This window comes from Oncorhynchus keta, unplaced genomic scaffold (assembly GCF_023373465.1).
Source record: "Oncorhynchus keta strain PuntledgeMale-10-30-2019 unplaced genomic scaffold, Oket_V2 Un_contig_12613_pilon_pilon, whole genome shotgun sequence".
Lineage (NCBI taxonomy): Eukaryota > Metazoa > Chordata > Actinopteri > Salmoniformes > Salmonidae > Oncorhynchus > Oncorhynchus keta.
This window is the reverse complement of record NW_026277933.1, coordinates 14,489-38,805: the sequence shown is the minus strand read 5'-3', so window position 1 is coordinate 38,805 and position 24,317 is coordinate 14,489. Positions and strand designations below refer to the sequence as shown.

At 44.6% G+C, this 24,317-nt stretch overlaps 1 protein-coding gene across 1 annotated transcript; it reads right to left on the bottom strand.

Moving 5' to 3' along the window:
- Window positions 1-14,364: 14,364 nt before the first annotated feature.
- LOC118382409 (paired mesoderm homeobox protein 1-like) lies at window positions 14,365-22,208 on the bottom strand. The gene is made up of 2 exons (XM_052501168.1): window positions 20,966-22,208; window positions 14,365-14,596 (listed from the first exon to the last, which is right to left on the bottom strand). The coding sequence occupies exons 1-2, from the start codon at window positions 21,210-21,212 to the stop codon at window positions 14,589-14,591; spliced, it is 255 nt and encodes an 84-aa protein (XP_052357128.1). The 5' UTR covers window positions 21,213-22,208; the 3' UTR covers window positions 14,365-14,588.
- Between the last annotated feature and the right edge of the window lie 2,109 nt (window positions 22,209-24,317).

Here is a 24,317-nt window from a genome sequence, read left to right as displayed (position 1 = left end):
TGGCCGGCACATTGAAATGGAAGATGTGCATCTTGAACATTCAAAATGTCACATATCGTTTGATTATTAGGGGCAAACTTTAGGCTAGCCTACGATTTAGTTATTAATAATATACAGTGATTATTAGGGGCAAACTTTAGGCTAGCCTACGATTTCAGTTATTAATAATATACAGTGGCTTCGGGAAAACATTCCGATCCCTTTTTCCCCACATTTTGTTACTTTACAGCCTTATTCTAAAATTTTTTTTTAACTCAATCTACACACAATACCCCATAATGACATCCCAATACCCCATAATGACATCACAATACCCCATAATGACATCACAATACCCCATAATGACATCCCAATACCCCATAATGACATCCCAATACCCCATAATGACATCCCAATACCCCTAATGACATCACAATAACCCATAATGACATCACAATAACCCATAATGACATCACAATACCCCATAATGACATCACAATACCCCATGATGACATCTCAATACCCCATAATGACATCACAATACCCCATAATGACAAAGTGAAAACAGATTTTTTGAAATCTTAGCAAATGCATTCAAAATAAAAACAGAAATACCTTATTTACATAGAATTCAGACCCAATGCTATGGTGCATCCTGTTTCCATTGATCATCCATGAGATGTTTCTACAACTTGATTGGAGTCCACCTGTGGTACATTCAATTGATTGGACATGATTTGGAAAGGCACACACCTGTCTATATAAGATCCCACAGTAGACAGTGCATGTCAGAGCAAAAACCAAGCCATGAAGATGAAGGAATTGTCCGGAGAGCTCCGAGACAGGATTGTGTTGAGGCACGGATCTGGGGAAGGGTACCAAAACATGTCTGCAGCATTGAAGGTCCCCAAGAACACAGTGGCCTCCATCATTCTTAAATGGAAGAAGTTTGGAAGACTCTTCCTAGAGCTGGCCGCCCAGACAAGCTGAGCAATCGGGGGAGAAGGGCCTTGGTCAGAAAGGTGACCAAGATCCCGATGGTCACTCTGACAGAGACCCAGAGTTCCTCTGTATAGACGGGTGAACCTTCCAGAAGGACAACCATCTCTGCAGCACTCCACCAATCAGGCCTTTATGGTAGAGTGGCCAGACAGAAGCCACTCCTCAGTAAAAGGCACATGACAGCCCGCTTGGAGTTTGCCAAAGGCACCTAAAGACTCTCAGACCATGAGAAACAAGATTCTCTGGTCTGATGAAACCAAGATTGATCTCTTTGGCCTGAATGCCAAGCATCACATCTGGAGGAAACCTGGCACCATTTCTAAAGTACAGTTCCCGCTCAGCCCAGTCAAAACTGTTCGCTGCTCTGGCCCCCATGGTGGAACAAACTCCCTCAACGCCAGGACAGCGGAGTGATCCCCACCTCTTTGGAATACCTAGGATAGGGTAAGTAAGGGTAAGAATCCTTCTCACAAAAAGATTTAGATGCTGGCTGTTCCAGGATGTCATAAGGTGTATGCACTGGCACCATTTCTGTAAAGTGAAGCATGGTGGTGGAAGCATCATGCTGTGGGGATGTTTTTCAGGGACTGGGAGACTAGTCAGGAAAGCCACTACAGACCCGACTACAGAGCCACTACAGACCAGACTACACAGCCACTACAGACCCGACTACAGAGCCACTACAGACCAGACTACAGACCCGACTACAGAGCCACTACAGACCAGACTACAGACCAGACTACACAGTCACTACAGACCCCTACAGACCCGACTACAGAACCACCAGACCAGACTACAGACCCCCGGCTACAGAGCCACTACAGACCAGACCACCACTACAGACCAGACTACACAGACCACTACAGACCCGGCTACAGAGCCACTACAGACCAGACAGAGCCACTACAGAGCCACTACAGACCAGACTACAGACCAGACTACAGACCCACTACAGACCAGACTACAGAGCCACTACAGACCACTACAGCCCGGCTACAGAGCCACTACAGACCCGGCTACAGAGCCCCTACAGACCAGACTACAGAGCCACTACAGACCAGACTACAGAGCCACTACAGACCCGGCTACACATATAAGCTATCGAACAGAGACTTGGGATTCTCTCTCTGAGAATTGACACTTAATAAGAGGAAACAGAAATAACAGAGCTCTCACTAGTTCGGCTTACATCCAACCAGTCAGAGTATTGAAATAACATCATTAGTCAACGAATAAAACTGCTAATCCATGACATGAATTTGTGTGCAATCTAATGGCACCATGTCCTGCTGGTGGAAATGCATTCCTATGAATGCAGCTGGAGACTGGAACGAGCTGCAACAAACACTCAAACTTAAAAAAAACAGTTTTATCTCCATCTCTTCGTTCAAAGACTCAATCATGAACACTCTTACTGACAGTTGTGGCTGCTTCGTGTGATGTATTGTTGTCTCTACCTTCTGGCCCTTTGTGCTGTTGTCTGTGCCCAATAATGTTTTTACCATGTTTTGTGCTGCTACCATGTTGTTGCCATGTTGTGCTGCTACCATGTTGTGTTGCTACCATGTTGTTGCCATGTTGTGTTGCCACCTTGCTATGTTGTGTTGCTACCATGTTGTTGTCATAGGTCATGTTGTGTTGCCACCTTGCTATGTTGTTGTCCATGTTGTCTGCTCTTTATGTAGTGTTGTCATAGGTCTCTCTTGTTGTAGTGTTGTCATGTTGTTGTCATGCCTCTCTTTATGTAGTGTTGTCATAGGTCTCTCTTTATGTAGTGTTGTTGTCTTAGGTCTCTCTTTATGTAGTGTTGTTGTCTTAGGTCTCTCTTTTATGTATGTAGTGTTGTCATAGGTCTCTCTTTATGTAGTGTTGTCTTAGGTCTCTCTTTATGTAGTGTTGTCATAGGTCTCTCTTTATGTAGTGTTGTCTTAGGTCTCTCTTTATGTAGTGTTGTCTTAGGTCTCTCTTTATGTAGTGTTGTGGTGTCTTAGGTCTCTCTTTATGTAGTGTTGTCTTAGGTCTCTCTTTATGTAGTGTTGTGGTGTCTTAGGTCTCTCTTATGTAGTGTTGTCATAGGTCTCTCTTTATGTAGTGTTGTCATAGGTCTCTCTTTATGTAGTGTTGTCATAGGTCTCTCTTTATGTAGTGTTGTGGTGTCTTAGGTCTCTCTTTATGTAGTGTTGTTGTCTTAGGTCTCTTTATGTAGTGTTGTCTTAGGTCTCTCTTTATGTAGTGTTGTGGTGTCTTAGGTCTCTTTATGTAGTGTTGTCTTAGGTCTCTCTTTATGTAGTGTTGTCTTAGGTCTCTCTTTTATGTAGTGTTGTTGTCTTAGGTCTCTCTTTATGTAGTGTTGTTGTCTTAGGTCTCTCTTTATGTAGTGTTGTTGTCTTAGGTCTCTCTTTATGTAGTGTTGTTGTCTTAGGTCTTTTATGTAGTGTAGTGTTGTCTTAGGTCTCTCTTTATGTAGTGTTGTCATAGGTCTCTCTTTATGTAGTGTTGTCATAGGTCTCTCTTTATGTAGTGTTGTCTTAGGTCTCTCTTTATGTAGTGTTGTCATAGGTCTCTCTTTATGTAGTGTTGTCTTAGGTCTCTCTTTATGTAGTGTTGTCATAGGTCTCTCTTTATGTAGTGTTGTTGTCATAGGTCTCTCTTTATGTAGTGTTGTCATAGGTCTCTCTTTATGTAGTGTTGTGTTGTCATAGGTCTCTCTTTATGTAGTGTTGTGGTCTCTCTTTATTGTGTTGTGTAATGGTCTCCTATATTTTTATTTCATTTATTTAGTCTTTTTAAATCCCAGGCCCCCCGTCCCCACAGGAGGCCTTTTTGCCTTTGGTAGGCTCATTGTAAATGTAACGTGTCCTTAACTGACTAGTTAAAGGTTCAATAAAACATTTAAATAAATAGTGTTTTAAATAATCAGTCATTCAGGTCTGAAGAAACACTCACGTTTCATTTAAGAGTTGTCATTTCTGAACGGGAAACAAACAGAGCTGCATGTTTGCACTAGTGTTTGACTCCTGTAGAGCTCATTTATAGCCTGCTTTAGAGTTACAAGTCTTAGGTTTGCATTTTATTGGTACTAAAAGAATATGCTACTTTTTGAGACATTAATTTAGGAATCTAAAAACTACTGTATATAGCCACTCTACTGTATATAGCCTGTTGTATATAGGTCTCTACTGTATGTAGCCCCTCTATGTTATATAGCCTCTACTGTCTATAACCTTTATGTAGCCTCTCTACTGTATATAGCCTCTCTACTTTGTACTGTAAATAGTCTGTACATAGGTCTCTACTTATATAGTGCTTGTATATAGCCTCTACTGTATATAGCCTCTCTACTGTATATAGCCTCTCTGTATGTAGCCTCTCTTTGCCTCTCTACTGTATATTTTATGTAATAGCCTTATTTAGTCTCTACTGTATATAACCTCTCTACTGTGTGGAGCCTCTCTACTGTATATAGCCTCTCTACTGTGTGGCCTCTTTGCCTCTTGGTAGGCCTCTCTATTGTAAATAAGAAACGTGTCTACTGTAACTCTCTACTAGTTATAGCCTTCTACTAAAACCTTTAAATAAATAGAGTGTTTTAAATAATCAGCCTCTTACTGTATATAGCCTCCTACTGTAAATAGAAACAGCCTCTACTGTATATAGCCTTCATTTAAGAGGCCTCTACTGTATATAGCCTCTAGTGTATACATTCTACTGTATATAGCCTCTCTACGGAAACCTCTCTACTGTATATAGCCTCTCTACTGTTATGCCTCTCTACTGTATATAGCCTCTCTACTGTATATAGCCTCTCTACTGTATATAGCCTCTACTGTATATAGCCTTTAGAGCTGCATGACTAGATTCTACTGTATATAGCCTCTCTACTGTATATAGCCTCTACTGTATATAGCCTCTCTAGGTTTGCCTCTCTACTGTGTATTCCCTCTGGTATAGTTCTACTAAAAGCCCCTCTAATATGCCCCTCTACTGTTTGAGCCACTTAATTTAGGTATATAAAAACTACTGTATATAGCCACTCTACTGTATATAGCCTCTCTACTGTATATAGCCCTCTACTGTATATAGCCCCTCTACTGTATATAGCCCCTCTACTGTATATAGCCTCTCTACTGTGTATAGCCTGTCTACTGTATATAGCCTCTCTACTGTATATAGCCTCTCTACTGTGTGCCCCTCTACTGTATATAGCCTCTCCTGTATATAGCCTCTCTACTGTATATAGCCCCTCTACTGTATATAACCTCTACTGTATATAGCCTCTCTACTGTATATAACCTCTCTACTGTATATAGCCTCTCTACTGTATATAGCCTCTCTACTGTATATAGCCTCTACTGTATATAGCCTCTCTACTGTATATAACCTCTCTACTGTATATAGCCTCTCTACTGTATATAGCCTCTACTGTATATAGCCTCTCTACTGTATATAGCCTCTCTACTGTATATAGCCTGTCTACTGTATATAGCCTCTCTACTGTATATAGCCTCTCTACTGTATATAGCCTCTCTACTGTATATAGCCTCTCTACTGTATATAGCCTGTCTACTGTATATAGCCTCTCTACTGTATATAGCCTCTCTACTGTATATAGCCTCTACTGTATATAGCCTCTCTACTGTATATAGCCTCTCTACTGTATATAGCCTCTCTACTGTATATAGCCTCTCTACTGTATATAGCCTCTACTGTATATAGCCTCTCTACTGTATATAGCCTCTCTACTGTATATAGCCTCTCTACTGTATATAGCCTGTCTACTGTATATAGCCCGTCTACTGTATATAGCCTCTACTGTATATAGCCTCTCTACTGTATATAGCCTGTCTACTGTATATAGCCTCTCTACTGTATATAGCCTCTCTACTGTATATAGCCTCTCTACTGTATATAGCCTCTCTACTGTATATAGCTCTCTACTGTATATAGTCTCTCTACTGTATATAGCCTCTCTACTGTATATAGCCTCTCTACTGTATATAGCCTCTCTACTGTATATAGCCTCTCTACTGTATATAGCCTCTACTGTATATAGTCTCTCTACTGTATATAACCTCTAGCCCTCTCTACTGTATATAGCCTCTCTACTGTATATAGCCTCTCTACTGTATATAGCCTCTCTACTGTATATAGCCTCTCTACTGTATATAGCCTCCTACTGTATATAGCCTCTCTACTGTTTATAGCCTGTCTTTTTTACTGTATTTCTTTACCTACCTATTGTTCATAACACCCTTTTTGCACTATTGTTATAGCCTGTAAGCAAGCATTTCACTGTTGTATAGCTCTCAAATAAACTTTGATTTGATTTGATTAGCCCATGTCAGGAAAACTCTAAATTAGTCTGTTATATAAACTTGTAATCACGGTCTAATTATTGACCAGGCATGAAGGGCTGTATATTTGATTCTGTTAGTCACTCTCCCAGATATCATATGTGTTTGTCTGTATATAGCCTCAGCTCTGTGATTGTATATAGCCCTCTATACAAATGTAAGCAAGGGTTGAAATGATTATGTTTTAGTCAAACATTATATATGTTTGGGCTTCTTGCTTTCAATTTGCAGTCTACAAATGACTTGTAATTAAGGCCATCCTTTCTCAGCTCCCAGCTGAATCTATATGATCCTGGTATATATAGCATAGCCACTGTAGTATAGCGCTGGCACCTGCTATATCAGTCCACTGTATGATTAGGCCCAGTCCATAGGTACAGTATGATTAAAGGCCCAGTCCACTGTATATAGCCCTCTACTGTATATAGCCTCTCTACTGTATATAGGCCCACCACTAATACAGTATGATTAAAGGCTCCACTGTATATAAAGGCCTCCACTCTACTGTATATAGCCCCAGTCCACTGTATATAGCCTCCACTGTATATAAGCCTCTCTACTGTATATTCAGCCTGTCCACTAATACTGTATGATAGGCCTCTAATACAGTACTGTATATAGTATCTTAAAGGCTACTGTATATAGGCCCAGTCCATAGGTACAGTATGATTCAAGGCTCCACTAATACAGTATGATAGCCTAGGTACAAATACTTACTGTATATAGGCCCAGTCCTCTAATACAGTATATAGCCCAGTCTACTGTATGATAGGCCCAGTCCACTACTGTATATAGCAAGGCCCAGTCCACTGTATATAGGCCCAGTCTACTGTATATAGCCTCCACTAATGTATATTCAGCCCAGTCCATAGGTACAGTATGATTCTCCATAGGTACAGTATGATTCAAAGGCCCAGTCCACTAATACAGTATGATTCAAGGCCCAGTCCATAGGTACTGTATGATTAAAGGCCTCCACTAATACAGTATATTCAAGGCCCAGTCCACTAATACAGTATATAGGCCTCCATCTACTGATTCATCCATAGTCAGTATGATTCAAGGCCCAGTCCACTGTATATAGCCTCCATAGGTACTGTATATAAAGGCCCAGTCCACTAATACAGTATGATTCTGTCCACTATACAGTATGATTCTCCATACTGTATATAGCAGTATGATTTAAGGCCCAGTCCATAGGTACAGTATGATTCAGCCCAGTCCACTACTGTATGATAGGCCCAGTCCATAGGTACAGTATGATTCAGCCCAGTCCATAGGTGTATGATTTAGGCCCAGTCCATAGGTACAGTGATTAAAGGCTCCACTAATACAGTATGATTCAGGCCCAGTCCACTAATACAGTATGATTAAAGCCCAGTCCACTGTATATAGCCCAGTCCACTAATACAGTATATTCAGGCCCAGTCCACTAATACAGTATGATTAAAGGCCCAGTCCACTAATACAGTACGATTCTCCACTGTATATAAGGCCCAGTCCACTACTGTATATAAGGCCTCCACTGTATATAGCCCAGTCCACTACTGTTCAAGGCCCAGTATAGGTACTCTCTACCCAGTGTATATAAAGGCCCAGTCCACTGTATATAAAGGCCTCCACTAATGTATATAAGGCCCAGTCCATACTGTATGATAGGCCCAGTCCATAGGTACAGTATGATTCATCCATAGGTACAGTACTTCAGGCCCAGTCCACTAATACAGTATATTAAAGGCCCAGTCCACTAATACTATGATTCAAGGCCCAGTCCACTGTATATAGCCCAGTCCACTAATACAGTATGATAGCCCAGTCTAATACAGTACGATTCAAGGCCCAGTACTAATACTATGATTCTCCACTGTATTAAGGCCCAGTCCACTAATACTGTTATACTAGTCTTAAAGGCCCAGTCCACTAATACAGTATGATAAAGGCCCAGTCCACTACTGTATATTCAAGGCCCAGTCCACTAATACAGTATATTCAGCCCAGTCCACTAATACAGTATGATTCAGGCCCAGTCCACTAATACAGTACTGTTTATATGATTAAAGGCCCAGTCCACTAATTTTTACCCAGTCCACTAATACAGTATGATTCAAGGCCCAGTCCATAGGTACAGTACGATTCAAGGCCCAGTCCACTAATACAGTTGATTAAAGGCCCAGTCCACTTACACCCAGTCCACTAATACAGTTTTGCACAGTATTGGTTAGGCCCAGTCCATAGGTACAGTATGATTCAAGCATTTCACTGTTGTATTCAGCTCCACTAATACGTGACAAATTCAAGGCCCAGTCCACTAATACAGATTTGAGTCCACTAATGTATTTCAGCCCTAATGTCAGGAAAACTATACTAATAAGTATGATTCAAGGCCCAGTCCAAATACAGTCTAGTTAGTCCCATCTAAACTTGATTAATCCCAGTCCATAGGTACAGTACCAGATTCAAGGCCCAGTCCATAGGCAGTATGATTCAAGGCCCAGTCCACTAATACAGTATGATTCAAGGGTCCATAGGTACAGTATGATTCACCTCCAGGGGGCCCACTTGATTCTGCCCAGTCAATCTACAGATATCATATGTGTTTGTCGTGGCTAATTGTATATCTAATAAAAAAACACCAGGAAATCAGCTCCATGTGATTTAAATTTAAGAAATATGTTTCTAGTAGATTCAAGGCCCAGTCCATAGGTACAGTATGATTCAAGGCCCAGTCCATATGGTCAGTATGATACAAATGTAAGCAAGGGTATGAAATGATTATGTTTTAGTCAAACATTATATATGTTTGGGCTTCTTGTTTTCAATTTGCAGTCTACAAATGACTTGTAATTAAGGCCATCCTTTCCAGAAAGAATCAGGCCCAGCTGAATCTAGCGATGATCCCTGGTATATATAGCCCAGTCCACTGGGGAAGTAGTTTGGCCCAGTCAAATGTTTTTCCACTAATACAGGTCAGGCCAGCTGGCACAGCAGACTGCTATATCAGTCCACTAATACAGTATGATTAAAGGCCCAGTCCATAGGTACAGTATGATTAAAGGCCCAGTCCACTAATACAGTATGATTCAAGGCCCAGTCCATAGGTACAGTATGATTAAAGGCCCAGTCCACTAATACAGTATGATTCAAGGCCCAGTCCACTAATACAGTATGATTAAAGGCCCAGTCCACTAATACAGTATGATTCAAGGCCCAGTCCAGTATGATTAAAGGCCCAGTCCATGATATAAAGGCCCAGTCCACTAATACAGTATGATTAAAGGCCCAGTCCACTAATACAGTACTGATTCAAGGCCCAGTCCACTAATACAGTATGATTCAAGGCCCAGTCCATAGGTACAGTATGATTCAAGGCCCAGTCCATAGGTACAGTATGATTCAAGGCCCAGTCCACTAATACAGTATGATTCAAGGCCCAGTCCATAGGTACAGTATGATTCAAGGCCCAGTCCATAGGTACAGTATGATTCAAGGCCCAGTCCACTAATACAGTATGATTAAAGGCCCAGTCCACTAATACAGTATGATTCAAGGCCCAGTCCACTAATACAGTATGATTCAAGGCCCAGTCCACTAATACAGTACGATTCAAGGCCCAGTCCACTAATACAGTACGATTCAAGGCCCAGTCCACTAATACAGTACGATTCAAGGCCCAGTCCACTAATACAGTACGATTCAAGGCCCAGTCCACTAATACAGTATGATTCAAGGCCCAGTCCACTAATACAGTATGATTAAAGGCCCAGTCCACTAATACAGTATGATTCAAGGCCCAGTCCACTAATACCCAGTCCATAGGTACAGTATTCAAGGCCCAGTCCATAGGTACAGTACGATTAAAGGCCCAGTCCACTAATACAGTACGATTAAAGGCCCAGTCCACTAATACAGTACGGCCCAGTCCACTAAAGGCCCAGTCCACTAATACAGTACGATTAAAGGCCCAGTCCACTAATACAGGTATGATTAAAGGCCCAGTCCACTAATACAGTATGATTAAAGGCCCAGTCCACTAATACAGTATGATTAAAGGCCCAGTCCACTAATACAGTATGATTAAAGGCCCAGTCCACTAATACAGTATGATTCAAGGCCCAGTCCACTAATACAGTATGATTCAAGGCCCAGTCCACTAATACAGTATGATTCAAGGCCCAGTCCACTAATACAGTATGATTAAAGGCCCAGTCCACTAATACAGTATGATTCAAGATCCATAAAAGGCCCAGTCCATAGGTACAGTATGATTCAAGGCCCAGTCCACTAATACAGTATGATTAAAGGCCCAGTCCATAGGTACAGTATGATTAGGTAAGGCCCAGTCCACTAATACAGTATGATTCAAGGCCCAGTCCATAGGTACAGTATGATTCAAGGCCCAGTCCACTAATACAGTATGATTCAAGGCCCAGTCCATAGGTACAGTATGATTCAAGGCCCAGTCCATAGGTACAGTATGATTCAAGGCCCAGTCCACTAATACAGTATGATTCAAGGCCCAGTCCACTAATACAGTATGATCCATAGGTACAGTATGATTAAAGGCCCAGTCCACTAATACAGTATGATTCAAGGCCCAGTCCACTAATACAGTATGATTCAAGGCCCAGTCCATAGGTACAGTATGATTCAAGGCCCAGTCCACTAATACAGTATGATTCACAGTCCATAGGTTCAAGGCCCAGTCCACTAATACATTATGAGTCCATAGGTACAGGCCCAGTCCACTAATACAGTATGATTCAAGGCCCAGTCCACTAATACAGTATGATTCAAGGCCCAGTCCACTAATACAGTATGATTCAAGGCCCAGTCCACTAAATACAGTATGATTCAAGGCCCAGTCCATAGGTACAGTATGATTCAAGGCCCAGTCCACAATACAGTATGATTAAAGGCCCAGTCCATAGGTACAGTATGATTAAAGGCCCAGTCCACTAATACAGTATGATTCAAGGCCCAGTCCACTAATACAGTATGATTCAAGGCCCAGTCCATAGGTACAGTATGATTCAAGGCCCAGTCCATAGGTACAGTATGATTCAAGGCCCAGTCCATAATACAGTATGATTAAAGGCCCAGTCCACTAATACAGTATGATTCAAGGCCCAGTCCACTAGGTACAGTATGATTAAGGCCCAGTCCATAGGTACAGTATGATTCAAGGCCCAGTCCACTAGGTACAGTACGATTCAAGGCCCAGTCCATAGGATACAGTCCACTAATACAGATTCAAGGCCCAGTCCACTAATACAGTACGATTCAAGGCCCAGTCCACTAATACAGTATGATTAAAGGCCCAGTCCACTAATACAGTACGATTCAAGGCCCAGTCCACTAATACAGTATGATTCAAGGCCCAGTCCACTAGGTACACAAGGCCCAGTCCATGATTCAAGGCCCAGTCCACTAATACAGTATGATTCAAGGCCCAGTCCACTAATACAGTACGATTCAAGGCCCAGTCCACTAATACAGTATGATTCAAGGCCCAGTCCACTAATACAGTACGATTCAAGGCCCAGTCCACTAATACAGTATGATTCAAGGCCCAGTCCACTAATACAGTATGATTAAAGGCCCAGTCCACTAATACAGTACCCAGTCCATTCAAGGCCCAGTCCATAGGTACAGTACGATTCAAGGCCCAGTCCATAGGTTAAAGGCCCAGTCCACTAATACAGTCAAGGCCCAGTCCACTAATACAGTATGATTCAAGGCCCAGTCCATAGGTACAGTATGATTCAAGGCCAGTCCATAGGTCAAGGCCCAGTCCATAGGACTAAGGCCCAGTCCAGTACAGTATTTCAAGGCCCAGTCCACTAATACAGTATGATTCAAGGCCCAGTCCATAGGTACAGTATGATTCAAGGCCCAGTCCATAGGTACAGTACGATTCAAGGCCCAGTCCACTAATACAGTATGATTAAAGGCCCAGTCCACTAATACAGTATGATTCAAGGCCCAGTCCACTAATACAGTATGATTCAAGGCCCAGTCCACTAATACAGTATGATTCAAGGCCCAGTCCACTAATACAGTATGATTCAAGGCCCAGTCCACTAATACAGTCCATGATTCAAGGCCCAGTCCACTAATACAGTATGATTCAAGGCCCAGTCCACTAATACAGTACGATTCAAGGCCCAGTCCACTAATACAGTATGATTCAAGGCCCAGTCCACTAATACAGTATGATTCAAGGCCCAGTCCACTAATACAGTACGATTCAAGGCCCAGTCCACTAATACAGTATGATTCAAGGCCCAGTCCACTAATACAGTACGATTAAAGGCCCAGTACACTAATACAGTATGATTAAAGGCCCAGTCCACTAATACAGTATGATTAAAGGCCCAGTCCACTAATACAGTACGATTAAAGGCCCAGTCCATAGGCACAGTACGATTCAAGGCCCAGTCCACTAATACAGTATGATTAAAGGCCCAGTCCACTAATACAGTACGATTAAAGGCCCAGTCCACTAATACAGTATGATTCAAGGCCCAGTCCATAGGTACAGTATGATTCAAGGCCCAGTCCATAGGTACAGTACATTTCAAGGCCCAGTCCATAAGTACAGTATGATTCAAGCGATTCAAGGCCCAGTCCATAGGTACAGTATGATTCAAGGCCCAGTCCATAGGTACAGTACGATTCAAGGCCCAGTCCACTAATACAGTACGATTAAAGGCCCAGTCCATAATGATTCAAGGCCCAGTCCACTAATACAGTATGATTAAAGGCCCAGTCCACTAATACAGTATGATTCAAGGCCCAGTCCACTAATACAGTACGATTCAAGGCCCAGTCCACTAATACAGTACGATTCAAGGCCCAGTCCATAGGTACAGTACGATTCAAGGCCCAGTCCACTAATACAGTATGATTAAAGGCCCAGTCCACTAATACAGGTACAGATTAAAGGCCCAGCCACTAATACAGTATGATTCAAGGCCCAGTCCACTAATACAGTATGATTAAAGGCCCAGTCCATAGGTACAGTATGATTCAAGGCCCAGTCCATAGGTTCACAGTATATTCAAGGCCCAGTCCATAGGTACAGTATGATTCAAGGCCCAGTCCATAGGTACAGTATGATTCAAGGCCCAGTCCATAGGTACAGTACGATTCAAGGCCCAGTCCACTAATACAGTACGATTCAAGGCCCAGTCCACTAATACAGTATGATTAAAGGCCCAGTCCACTAATACAGTATGATTCAAGGCCCAGTCCACTAATACAGTACGATTCAAGGCCCAGTCCACTAATACAGTACGATTCAAGGCCCAGTCCATAGGTACAGTACGATTCAAGGCCCAGTCCACTAATACAGTATGATTAAAGGCCCAGTCCACTAATACAGTATGATTCAAGGCCCAGTCCACTAATACAGTACGATTCAAGGCCCAGTCCACTAATACAGTATGATTCAAGGCCCAGTCCACTAATACAGTATGATTCAAGGCCCAGTCCATAGGTACAGTATGATTCAAGGCCCAGTCCATAGGTACAGTATGATTCAAGGCCCAGTCCACTAATACAGTATGATTCAAGGCCCAGTCCATAGGTACAGTATGATTCAAGGCCCAGTCCATAGGTACAGTATGATTCAAGGCCCAGTCCACTAATACAGTATGATTCAAGGCCCAGTCCATTGGTACAGTATGATTCAAGGCCCAGTCCAAAGGTACAGTATGATTCAAGGCCCAGTCCACTAATACAGTATGATTCAAGGCCCAGTCCATAGGTACAGTATGATTCAAGGCCCAGTCCACTAATACAGTATGATTCAAGGCCCAGTCCATAGGTACAGTATGATTCAAGGCCCAGTCCATAGGTACAGTACCAGTCAAAAGTTTGGACACACCTAGTCATTCAAGGGTTTTTCTTTATTAAAAAATACTATTTTCTACATTTTAGTAACCAAAAAACTGTTAAACAAATTAAAATATATTTTAGATTCTTCAAAGTAGCCACCTTTTGCCTTGATGACAGCTTTGCACACTCTTTGCATTCTCTCAACCAGCTTCATGAGGAATGCTTTTCCAACAGTCTTGAAGGAGTTCCCACATATGCTGAGCACCTGTTGGCTGCTTTTCCTTCACTCTGCGGTCCAACTCATCCCAAACCATCTCAATTGGGTTGAGGTTGGGTGATTGTGGAGGCCAGGTCATCTGATGCATCACTCCTTCTTGGTCAAATAGTCCTTACACAGCCTGGAGGTCTGTTGGGTCACTGTCCTGTTGAAAAACAAATGATAGTCCTACTTAATGCAAACCAGATGGGATGGCGTATTGCTGCAGAATGCTGTGGTAGCCATGCTAGTTAAGTGTGCCTTGAATTCTAAATAATTCACAGACAGTGTCACCAGCAAAGCACCCCCACATCATCACACCTCCTCCTCCATGCTTCACGGTGGGAACCACACATGCGGAGATCATCCGTTTACCTACTCTGTGTCTCACAAAGACACGGCTATTGGAACCAAAATCTAAAATTTGGACTCATCAGACCAAAGAACAGATGTTCACCAGTCTAATGTCCATTGCTCGTGTTTCTTGGCCCAAGCAAGTCTCTTTCTTATTATTGGTGTCCTTTAGTAGTGTTTGCTTTGCAGCAATTTGACCACGTAGGCCTGATTCACGCAGTCTCCTCTGAACAGTTGATGTTGAGATGTTTTATTTATTTATTTTATTTCACCTTTATTTAACCAGGTAGGCTAGTTGAGAACAAGTTCTCATTTGCAACTGCGACCTGGCCAAGATAAAGCATAGCAGTGTGAACAGACAACACAGAGTTACACATGGAGTAAACAATTAACAAGTCAATAACACAGTAGAAAAAAAGGGAAGTCTATATACAATGTGTGCAAAAGGCATGAGGAGGTAGGCAAATAATTACAATATTGCAGATTAACACTGGAGTGATAAATGATCATGTACAGGTAGAGATATTGGTGTGCAAAAGAGCAGAAAAGTAAATAAATAAAAACTGTGGGGATGAGGTAGGTGAAAATGGGTGGGCTATTTACCAATAGGTTATGTACAGCTGCAGCGATCGGTTAGCTGCTCAGATAGCTGATGTTTGAAGTTGGTGAGGGAGATAAAAGTCTCCAACTTCAGCGATTTTTGCAATTCATTCCAGTCACAGGCAGCAGAGAACTGGAACGAAAGGCGGTGTTGGCTTTAGGGATGATCAGTGAGATACACCTGCTGGAGCGCGTGCTACGGATGGGTGTTGCCATCGTGACCAGTGAACTGAGATAAGGCGGAGCTTTACCTAGCATGGCCTTGTAGATGACCTGGAGCCAGTGGGTCTGGCAACGAATATGTAGCGAGGGCCAGCCGACTAGAGCATACAAGTCGCAGTGGTGGGTAGTATAAGGTGCTTTAGTGACAAAACGGATGGCACTGTGATAAACTGCATCCAGTTTGCTGAGTAGAGTGTTGGAAGTGATTTTGTAGATGACATCGCCGAAGTCGAGGATCGGTAGGACAGTCAGTTTTACTAGGGTAAGCTTGGCAGCGTGAGTGAAGGGAGGCTTTGTTGCGGAATAGAAAGCCGACTCTTGATTTGATTTTCGATTGGAGATGTTTGATATGGGTCTGGAAGGAGAGTTTGCAGTCTAGCCAGACACCTAGGTACTTATAGGTGTCCACATATTCAAGGTCGGAACCATCCAGTGTGGTGATGCTAGTCGGGCATGCGGGTGCAGGCAGCGATCGGTTGAAAAGCATGCATTTGGTTTTACTAGCGTTTAAGAGCAGTTGGAGGCCACGGAAGGAGTGCTGTATGGCATTGAAGCTCGTTTGGAGGTTTGATAGCACAGTGTCCAATGACGGGCCGAAAGTATATAGAATGGTGTCGTCTGCGTAGAGGTGGATCAGGGAATCGCCCGCAGCAAGACCAACATCATTGATATATACAGTGAAAAGAGTCGGCCCGAGAATTGAACCCTGTGGCACCCCATAGAGACTGCCAGAGGACCGGACAGCATGCCCTCCGATTTGACACACTGAACTCTGTCTGCAAAGTAATTGGTGAACCAGGCAAGGCAGTCATCCGAAAAACCGAGGCTACTGAGTCTGCCGATAAGAATCTGGTGATTGACAGAGTCGATGAAGACGGCTGCACAGTACTGTCTTTTATCGATGGCGGTTATGATGTCGTTTAGTACCTTGAGTGTGGCTGAGGTGCACCCGTGACCGCCTCGGAAACCAGATTGCATAGCGGAGAAGGTACGGTGGGATTCGAGATGGTCAGTGACCTGTTTGTTGACTTGGCTTTCGAAGACCTTAGATGGGCAGGGCAGAATGGATATAGGTCTGTAACAGTTTGGGTCCAGGGTGTCTCCCTTTGAAGAGGGGGATGACTGCAGCAGCTTTCCAATCCTTGGGGATCTCAGACGATATGAAAGAGAGGTTGAACAGGCTGGTAATAGGGGTTGCGACAATGGCGGCGGATAGTTTCAGAAACAGAGGGTCCAGATTGTCAAGCCCAGCTGATTTATACGGGTCCAGGTTTTGCAGCTCTTTCAGAACATCTGTTATCTGGATTTGGGTAAAGGAGAACCTGGAGAGGCTTGGGCGAGGAGCTGCGGGGGCCGGAGCTGTTGGCCGATGTAGGAGTAGCCAGGCGGAAGGCATGGCCAGCCGTTGAGAAATGCTTGTTGAAGTTTTCGATAATCATGGATTTATCGGTGGTGACGGTGTTACCTAGCCTCAGTGCAGTGGGCAGCTGGGAGGAGGTGCTCTTGTTCTCCATGGACTTCACAGTGTCCCAGAACTTTTTGGAGTTGGAGCTACAGGATGCAAACTTCTGCCTGAAGAAGCTGGCCTTAGCTTTCCTGACTGACTACGTGTATTGGTTCCTGACTTCCTGAACAGTTGCATATCGCGGGGACTGTTCGATGCTATTGCAGTCCGCCACAGGATGTTTTTGTGCTGGTCGAGGGCAGTCAGGTCTGGAGTGAACCAAGAGCTGTATCTGTTCTTAGTTCTGCATTTTTGAACGGAGCATGCTTATCTAAAATGGTGAGGAAGTTACTCTTAAAGAATGACCAGGCATCCTCAACTGACGGGATGAGGTCAATGTCCTTGCAGGATACCCGGGCCAGGTCGATTAGAAAGGCCTGCTCACAGAAGTGTTTTAGGGAGCGTTTGACAGTGATGAGGGGTGGTCGTTTGACTGCGGCACCTTAGAGGATACAGGCAATGAGGCAGTGGTCGCTGAGATCCTGGTTGAAGACAGCGGAGGTGTATTTGGAGGGCCAGTTGGTCAGGATGACGTCTATGAGGGTGCCCTTGCTTACAGAGTTAGGGTTGTACCTGGTGGGTTCCTTGATGATTTGTGTGAGATTGAGGGCATCTAGCTTAGATTGTAGGACTGCCGGGGTGTTAAGCATATCCCAGTTTAGGTCACCTAACAGAACAAACTCTGAAGCTAGATGGGGGCAATCAATTTACAAATGGTGTCCAGGGCACAGCTGGGAGCTGAGGGGGTCGGTAGCAGGCGGCAACAGTGAGAGACTTATTTCTGGAGAGAGTAATTTTCAGAATTAGTAGTTTGAACTGTTTGGGTATTGGCCTGAAAGTATGACATTACTTTGCAGGCTATCTCTGCAGTAGACTGCAACTCCTCCCCCTTTGGCAGTTCTATCTTGACGGAAGATGTTATAGTTGGGTATGGAAATCTCTGAATTTTTGGTGGCCTTCCTGAGCCAGGATTCAGACACGGCAAGGACATCAGGGTTAGCAGAGTGTGCTAAAGCAGTGAGTAAAACAAACTTAGGGAGGAGGCTTCCGATGTTGACATGCATGAAACCAAGGCATTTTCGATCACAGAAGTCAACAAATGAGGGTGCCTGGGGACATGCAGGGCCTGGGTTTACCTCCACATCACCCGCGGAACAGAGAAGGAGTAGTATGAGGGTGCGGCTAAATGCTATCAAAACTGGTCGCCTAGAGCGTTGGGGACAGAGAATAAGAGGAGCAGGTTTCTGGGCATGGTAGAATATATTCAGGGCATAATGCGCAGACAGGGGTATGGTGGGGTGCGGGTACGGCGGAGGTAAGCCCAGGCACTGGGTGATGATGAGAGAGGTTTTATCTCTGGACATGCTGGTTGTAATGGGTGAGGTCACCGCATATGTGGGAGGTGGGACAAAGGAGGTATCAGGGGTATGAGGAGGGGACTAGGGGCTCCATTGTGAACTAAAACAATGATAACTAACCTGAGCAACAGTATACAAGGCATATTGACATTTGAGAGAGACATACAGCGAGGAATACAGTAATCACAGTTGTTGAATTGGGAAAGCTAGCTAAAACAGTGGGTGAGACAACAGCTAATCAGCTAGCATAACAACAGCAGGTAAAATGGCATTGACTAGGCAACGGGGCCGACAGATAAAACAAACAAGCAGAATGGAGTACCGTGATTAATGGACAGTCCAGCGTGCATCAGCTATGTAGCCAAGTGATCAGAGTCCAGGGGCAGCGGTGGATGGGGCAGGGGGCTGGACTGGCGAGTGTTATCCAGGTTAAAAACTAACAATGACTAAATAGCTTGTAGCTAGTTAGCTGGTTAGCTTCTGGAGGTTCTTGAGTGTGTTCTAAAAATTCTAAATAATAGCGATTCCGTATCACATTGGGTGAGGCAGGTTTCCGGAAGGTATCAACAAATTTTAAAAATCGGGAAGAGATAGAAAGTACATATGGGCCACTGCGATGCAGACGGTTAGCAGGCCTGTGCTAACAAGCTAACAGATTAGCAGGCCGGGGTAAACAAGGTAGTAGTTAGCGGACCTGGGCTAAACAAGCTAGCAGTTAGCATGCCGAATTAGCAAACAAGGAGATAGCTAGGCTAGAGAGTTAGCCTTTGGAGGACGTTGGGGTGAGTCTGTTTATTCCTCTTCATGCAGTGACATCGATAGACCGGTCGTGGATCCGGGTATAGAAGCCCAGGAGTATGCTAGGAACACAGGAGCTCTGGCCGGGCTAGCTTCAAGCTACGTGGGTGGAAACGCTAGCCAGGAGTAATCAACCAGGTGAAAAAAATGTTCCGTTTGCGGAGGGAATCCGGGATAAAAATAAATAGGTCCGTTATGCTCTGGTTAGCGTCGCGTTGTTCGAACTGGCGAGAGCTTTCCGAGCTAAAGGTTAGCTGATGACCGGTTAGCTGAAGACCGCTAGCATAGCTGGTGGTTAGCTGGCTAGCTTCAGTTGAGGGGTCCGGTTCCGAAGTAAATATAAATACTTTAGGAAAAATAGCTACATTGGGGCGGGTTGCAGGAGAGTATTTGGAAGCTTAGGTTTAGCAAAATGTTTTTAAAGATATGCGAAGAAAAATATCTAAAACAAAAAGAGACGATATTTACAGATATTTACAGAGAGACGATACCACAGGATCTACTTACTGCTACGCCATCTTGGTCACATACAGTTATGTGTCTGTTACTTGAACTCTGTGAAGCATTTATTTGGGCTGCAGTTTCTGAGGCTGGTATCTCTAATGAACTTATCCTCTGCAGCAGAGGTAACTCATCTTCCTGTCCTGTGGCGGTCCTCATGAGAGACAGTTAACTCTAATGAACTTATCCTCTGCAGCAGAGGTAACTCATCTTCCTGTCCTGTGGCGGTCCTCATGAGAGCCAGTTAACTCTAATGAACTTATCCTCTGCAGCAGAGGTAACTCATCTTCCTGTCCTGTGGCGGTCCTCATGAGAGCCAGTTTCATCATAGCGCCTGATGGTTTTTCAGCATTGACTAACCTGGACTGTTGTTTCTCTCTGTTTATTTGAGCGGTTCTTGCCATAATATGGACTTGGTATTTTACCAAACAGAGCGATCTTCTGTATACCATCCCTACTGATTGGCTCAAAAGCATTAAGAAGATAATAAATTCCACATATTACATTTTAACAAGGCACACCTGTTAATTGAAATTAATTCCAGGTGACTACATGAGGCTGGTTGAGAGAATGCTAAGAGTGTGCAAAGCTGTTATGAAGGCAAAAGGGTGGCTCATTTGAAGAATCTTAAAAATAAAATATATTTGGATTTGTTTAACACGTTTTCTGTTACTACATGATTCCATATGTGCTATTTTATAGTTTTGATGTCTTCACTATTATTCTACAATGTAGAAAATAATACAAAATAAAGAAAAACCCTTGAATGAGTAGGTGTGTCCAAACTTTTGACTGGTACTGTATAGATATTTTTTTTACATATATATATATTTTTTATCCAGGGGGATTTTTCATCACCCTCAGCACCCCTATTTCCCGAAGCTATTGTATAGAGGCTCTATAAAAAGGGTTGTGATTGAGAAATCTAAAGGAGTATAGAGGCTCTATAAAAAAAAAAATAAAAAAGCACATGTTCGTTGTACGCTATGAATAACTTTATGCGCCTCCATCCCTTTCCAAGTTATACAGGAAAGGTTATGAACGCATGAAGAACGCATGAACGCATGAAGAAAACATAGGTGTTAGTTCACGGACGTGTGTTCACTAACGTGACAATTTTCTCTATCTGATATCACAGCGTATTACAGTTATTCTACACCGGAGGAAGGCCACACCATTCCCCTTTCTACTAACTTACTCTCCTGCTGCGTCGTATCGCTGCCGCTGGTCAGCCCCGGGGACTCCACCACGCTCCTTCCCGCATCCCCGGCGCTCTCATTGGCCTGAACCCCTACCATCTCCCGCACCTCCTCCAGATCCAACAGGTGGCTGACAGAGAAGTTTTTCTTGGCCTGCAGTGTTTCCAGTTTGGCTGATATCGGGCTCTCCAGGCGGCTCGTCAGTGAGTCTTGTCTGTCCATTACATGCGCATAACCAGAAGTCATGACGCTGAGACGCTGACTCAATACAGACGTCAAAAACACCGATTAGCGCATAACAAACCTACTGAGCTAATTTATACTCGACGCACAGAAAAATATCAAGAATAACTCCAAACCCATAACAGCTCTGGTTTCAACTCAAGACAGGGCTCGTTTTGTATGAATTTACAGCTCCAAATCACTCCACTTTAAGCCAGATGTTTGGTCCTCTGTTCGATTCCACTCGATAAGAGGCCCCTCACCTCGTCAAATAAAACCCCGAAACATATACAACACGACAACATTTGGCTTATTCCTGGATATTCCCCGGATTTTTAAACAAAGAGTAGAAGGCTATAGCAAGTTTCTCCTAGCCTGTGAGTCCAGACCGCGGTATGACTGAGCTGGGCTAAACGTTTCTCCTCTCCTCCCCTGTGAGTCCAGACCGCGGTATGACTGAGCTGGGCTAAACGTTTCTCCTCTCCTCGCCTGTGAGTCCAGACCGCGGAATGACTGAGCTGGGGTAAAAGTTGATCCTCTCCTCCCCTGTGAGTCCAGACCGCGGTATGACTGAGCTGGGGTAAAAGTTGATCCTCTCCTCCCCTGTGAGTCCAGACCGCGGAATGATTATGAGCTGGGGTAAAAGTTGATCCTCTCCTCCCCTGTGAGTCCAGACCGCGGTATGACTGAGCTGGGGTAAAAGTTGATCCTCTCCTCCCCTGTGAGTCCAGACCGCGGTATGACTGAGCTGGGGTAAAAGTTGATCCTCTCCTCCCCTGTGAGTCCAGACCGCGGAATGATTATGAGCTGGGGTAAAAGTTGATCCTCTCCTCCCCTGTGAGTCCAGACCGCGGTATGACTGAGCTGGGGTAAAAGTTGATCCTCTCCTCCCCTGTGAGTCCAGACCGCGGTATGACTGAGCTGGGGTAAAAGTTGATCCTCTCCTCCCCTGTGAGTCCAGACCGCGGTATGACTGAGCTGGGGTAAAAGTTGATCCTCTCCTCCCCTGTGAGTCCAGACCGCGGTATGACTGAGCTGGGGTAAAGTTGATCCTCTCCCCCCTGTGAGTCCAGACCGCGGTATGACTGAGCTGGGGTAAAAGTTGATCCTCTCCTCCCCTGTGAGTCCAGACCGCTGGGGTAAAAGTTGATCCTCTCCTCCCCTGTGAGTCCAGACCGCTGGGGTAAAAAGTTTATCCTCTCTCCCCTGTGAGTCCAGACCGCTGGGGTAAAAGTTTATCCTCTCCCCTGTGAGTCCAGACCGCTGGGGTAAAAGTTGATCCTCTCCTCCCTGTGAGTCCAGACCGCTGGGGTAAAAGTTTATCCTCTCCTCCCCTGTGAGTCCAGACCGCTGGGGTAAAAGTTTATCCTCTCCCCTGTGAGTCCAGACCGCTGGGGTAAAAGTTGATCCTCTCCTCCCCTGTGAGTCCAGACCGCTGGGGTAAAAGTTGATCCTCTCCTCCCCTGTGAGTCCAGACCGCTGGGGTAAAAGTTGATCCTCTCCTCCCCTGTGAGTCCAGACCGCTGGGGTAAAAAGGAACGATGAGGTCTCACATTCGCGCGTTTTGAGTAAAATCTATCGCTCAACGCCCAGGACCCTGCGAGGCGGAGCGAGCCACTGGTAACGGGAAGGGAACAGGCCGAAGTGAGTGTCACGCACAGGGCGGCTGAGAGGGGGAAATAAAGCACCATTTGAAGACCCTGGGGTAAACTGATCGCCCTAAAAATGAGTCTGCAATTACGTGGCAATGCTTTCTGCGCTGACTCTGACAGTCCGTGTCCTCGTGTGTGAAGCACCCCACCCCCTTCAACAATGCACACCATCACACAAAAAAAGCGCTGATTAACCGACTTACGTTTTGGCAGTTGGAAATGGGGATTTTGATAATTGATGTCTATGCCTCTCAGTGTTTTCATTGCAGCCAAACTAATACACTGTATTCTGCCACATGGTAATACTTATAATGTATTTATGGCGGATAATATATTTGAATAGAGCATTGTTTTGAATAGGTATACCCACGCAACATATTTCACATGGCTGATTTACATGCACGCGCAATGATATGGTGCTACAACATGTCTGCAGTATATCAGTTGGAGGTTGTCATTTGAAAAGAAGCACCCTGTGTCTCTGCATAGCGGGACCCCACATCGCCAACAAACAAAAAAATGATAGCCTTTACGTGTGGTACATTTATATCTCTGACTGCACAGGCTGGGTCTGCAGTCACAAGCAAACTACACAGAGGAAACTGGCTTTTGAAACTGTAACTGTTGCGTGTGTTGTTCGCCTGGTCAGAGAGAGCGAGAGAAACAGGGAGAGAGAGAACAGGGAGAGAGAAACAGGGAGAGAGAGAAACAGAGAGAGAGAGAAACTGAGAGAGAGAGAAACTGAGAGAGAGAGAGAAACAGAGAGAGAGAAACAGGAGAGAGAGAAAGAGAGAGAGAGAAACAGGGAGAGAGAGAAACAGAGAGAGAGAAACAGGAGAGAGAAACAGGGAGAGAGAAACAGGGAGAGAGAAACAGGGAGAGAGAAACAGAGAGAGAGGGGTCCCGTATGGTGGAATGGCATCCATTGGTCTGTTCTGAGCTCCAAGCTGCCTGCCTGCCTCAGCCAACCCATCTCAGCCCGGGTCAGAGAGAGAGAGAGGACGGAGGGGGACCCGTATGGTGGAATGACATCAATGGGCCTGTTTTGAGGTCCAAGCTGCCTGCCTGGCCCAGCCAACCCATCTCAGCCCGGGTCAGAGAGAGAGAGGACGGAGGGGACCCGTATGGTGGAATGACATCAATGGGCCTGTTTTGAGGTCCAAGCTGCCTGCCTGGCCCAGCCAACCCATCTCAGCCCGGGTCAGAGAGAGAGAGGACGGAGGGGGTCCCGTATGGTGGAATGGCATCCATTGGTCTGTTTTGAGGTCCAAGCTGCCTGCCTGGCCCAGCCAACCCATCTCAGCCCGGGTCAGAGAGAGAGAGGACGAGGGGGGTATGGTGGAATGACATCAATGGGCCTGTTTTGAGGTCCAAGCTGCCTGGCCCAGCCAACCCATCTCAGCCCCGGGCTCCCTGCCCCCTCATCTGGCAAAAGAACACTTGCTGCAGATTGAATCCAGATGTGCGCGCGGTGCCT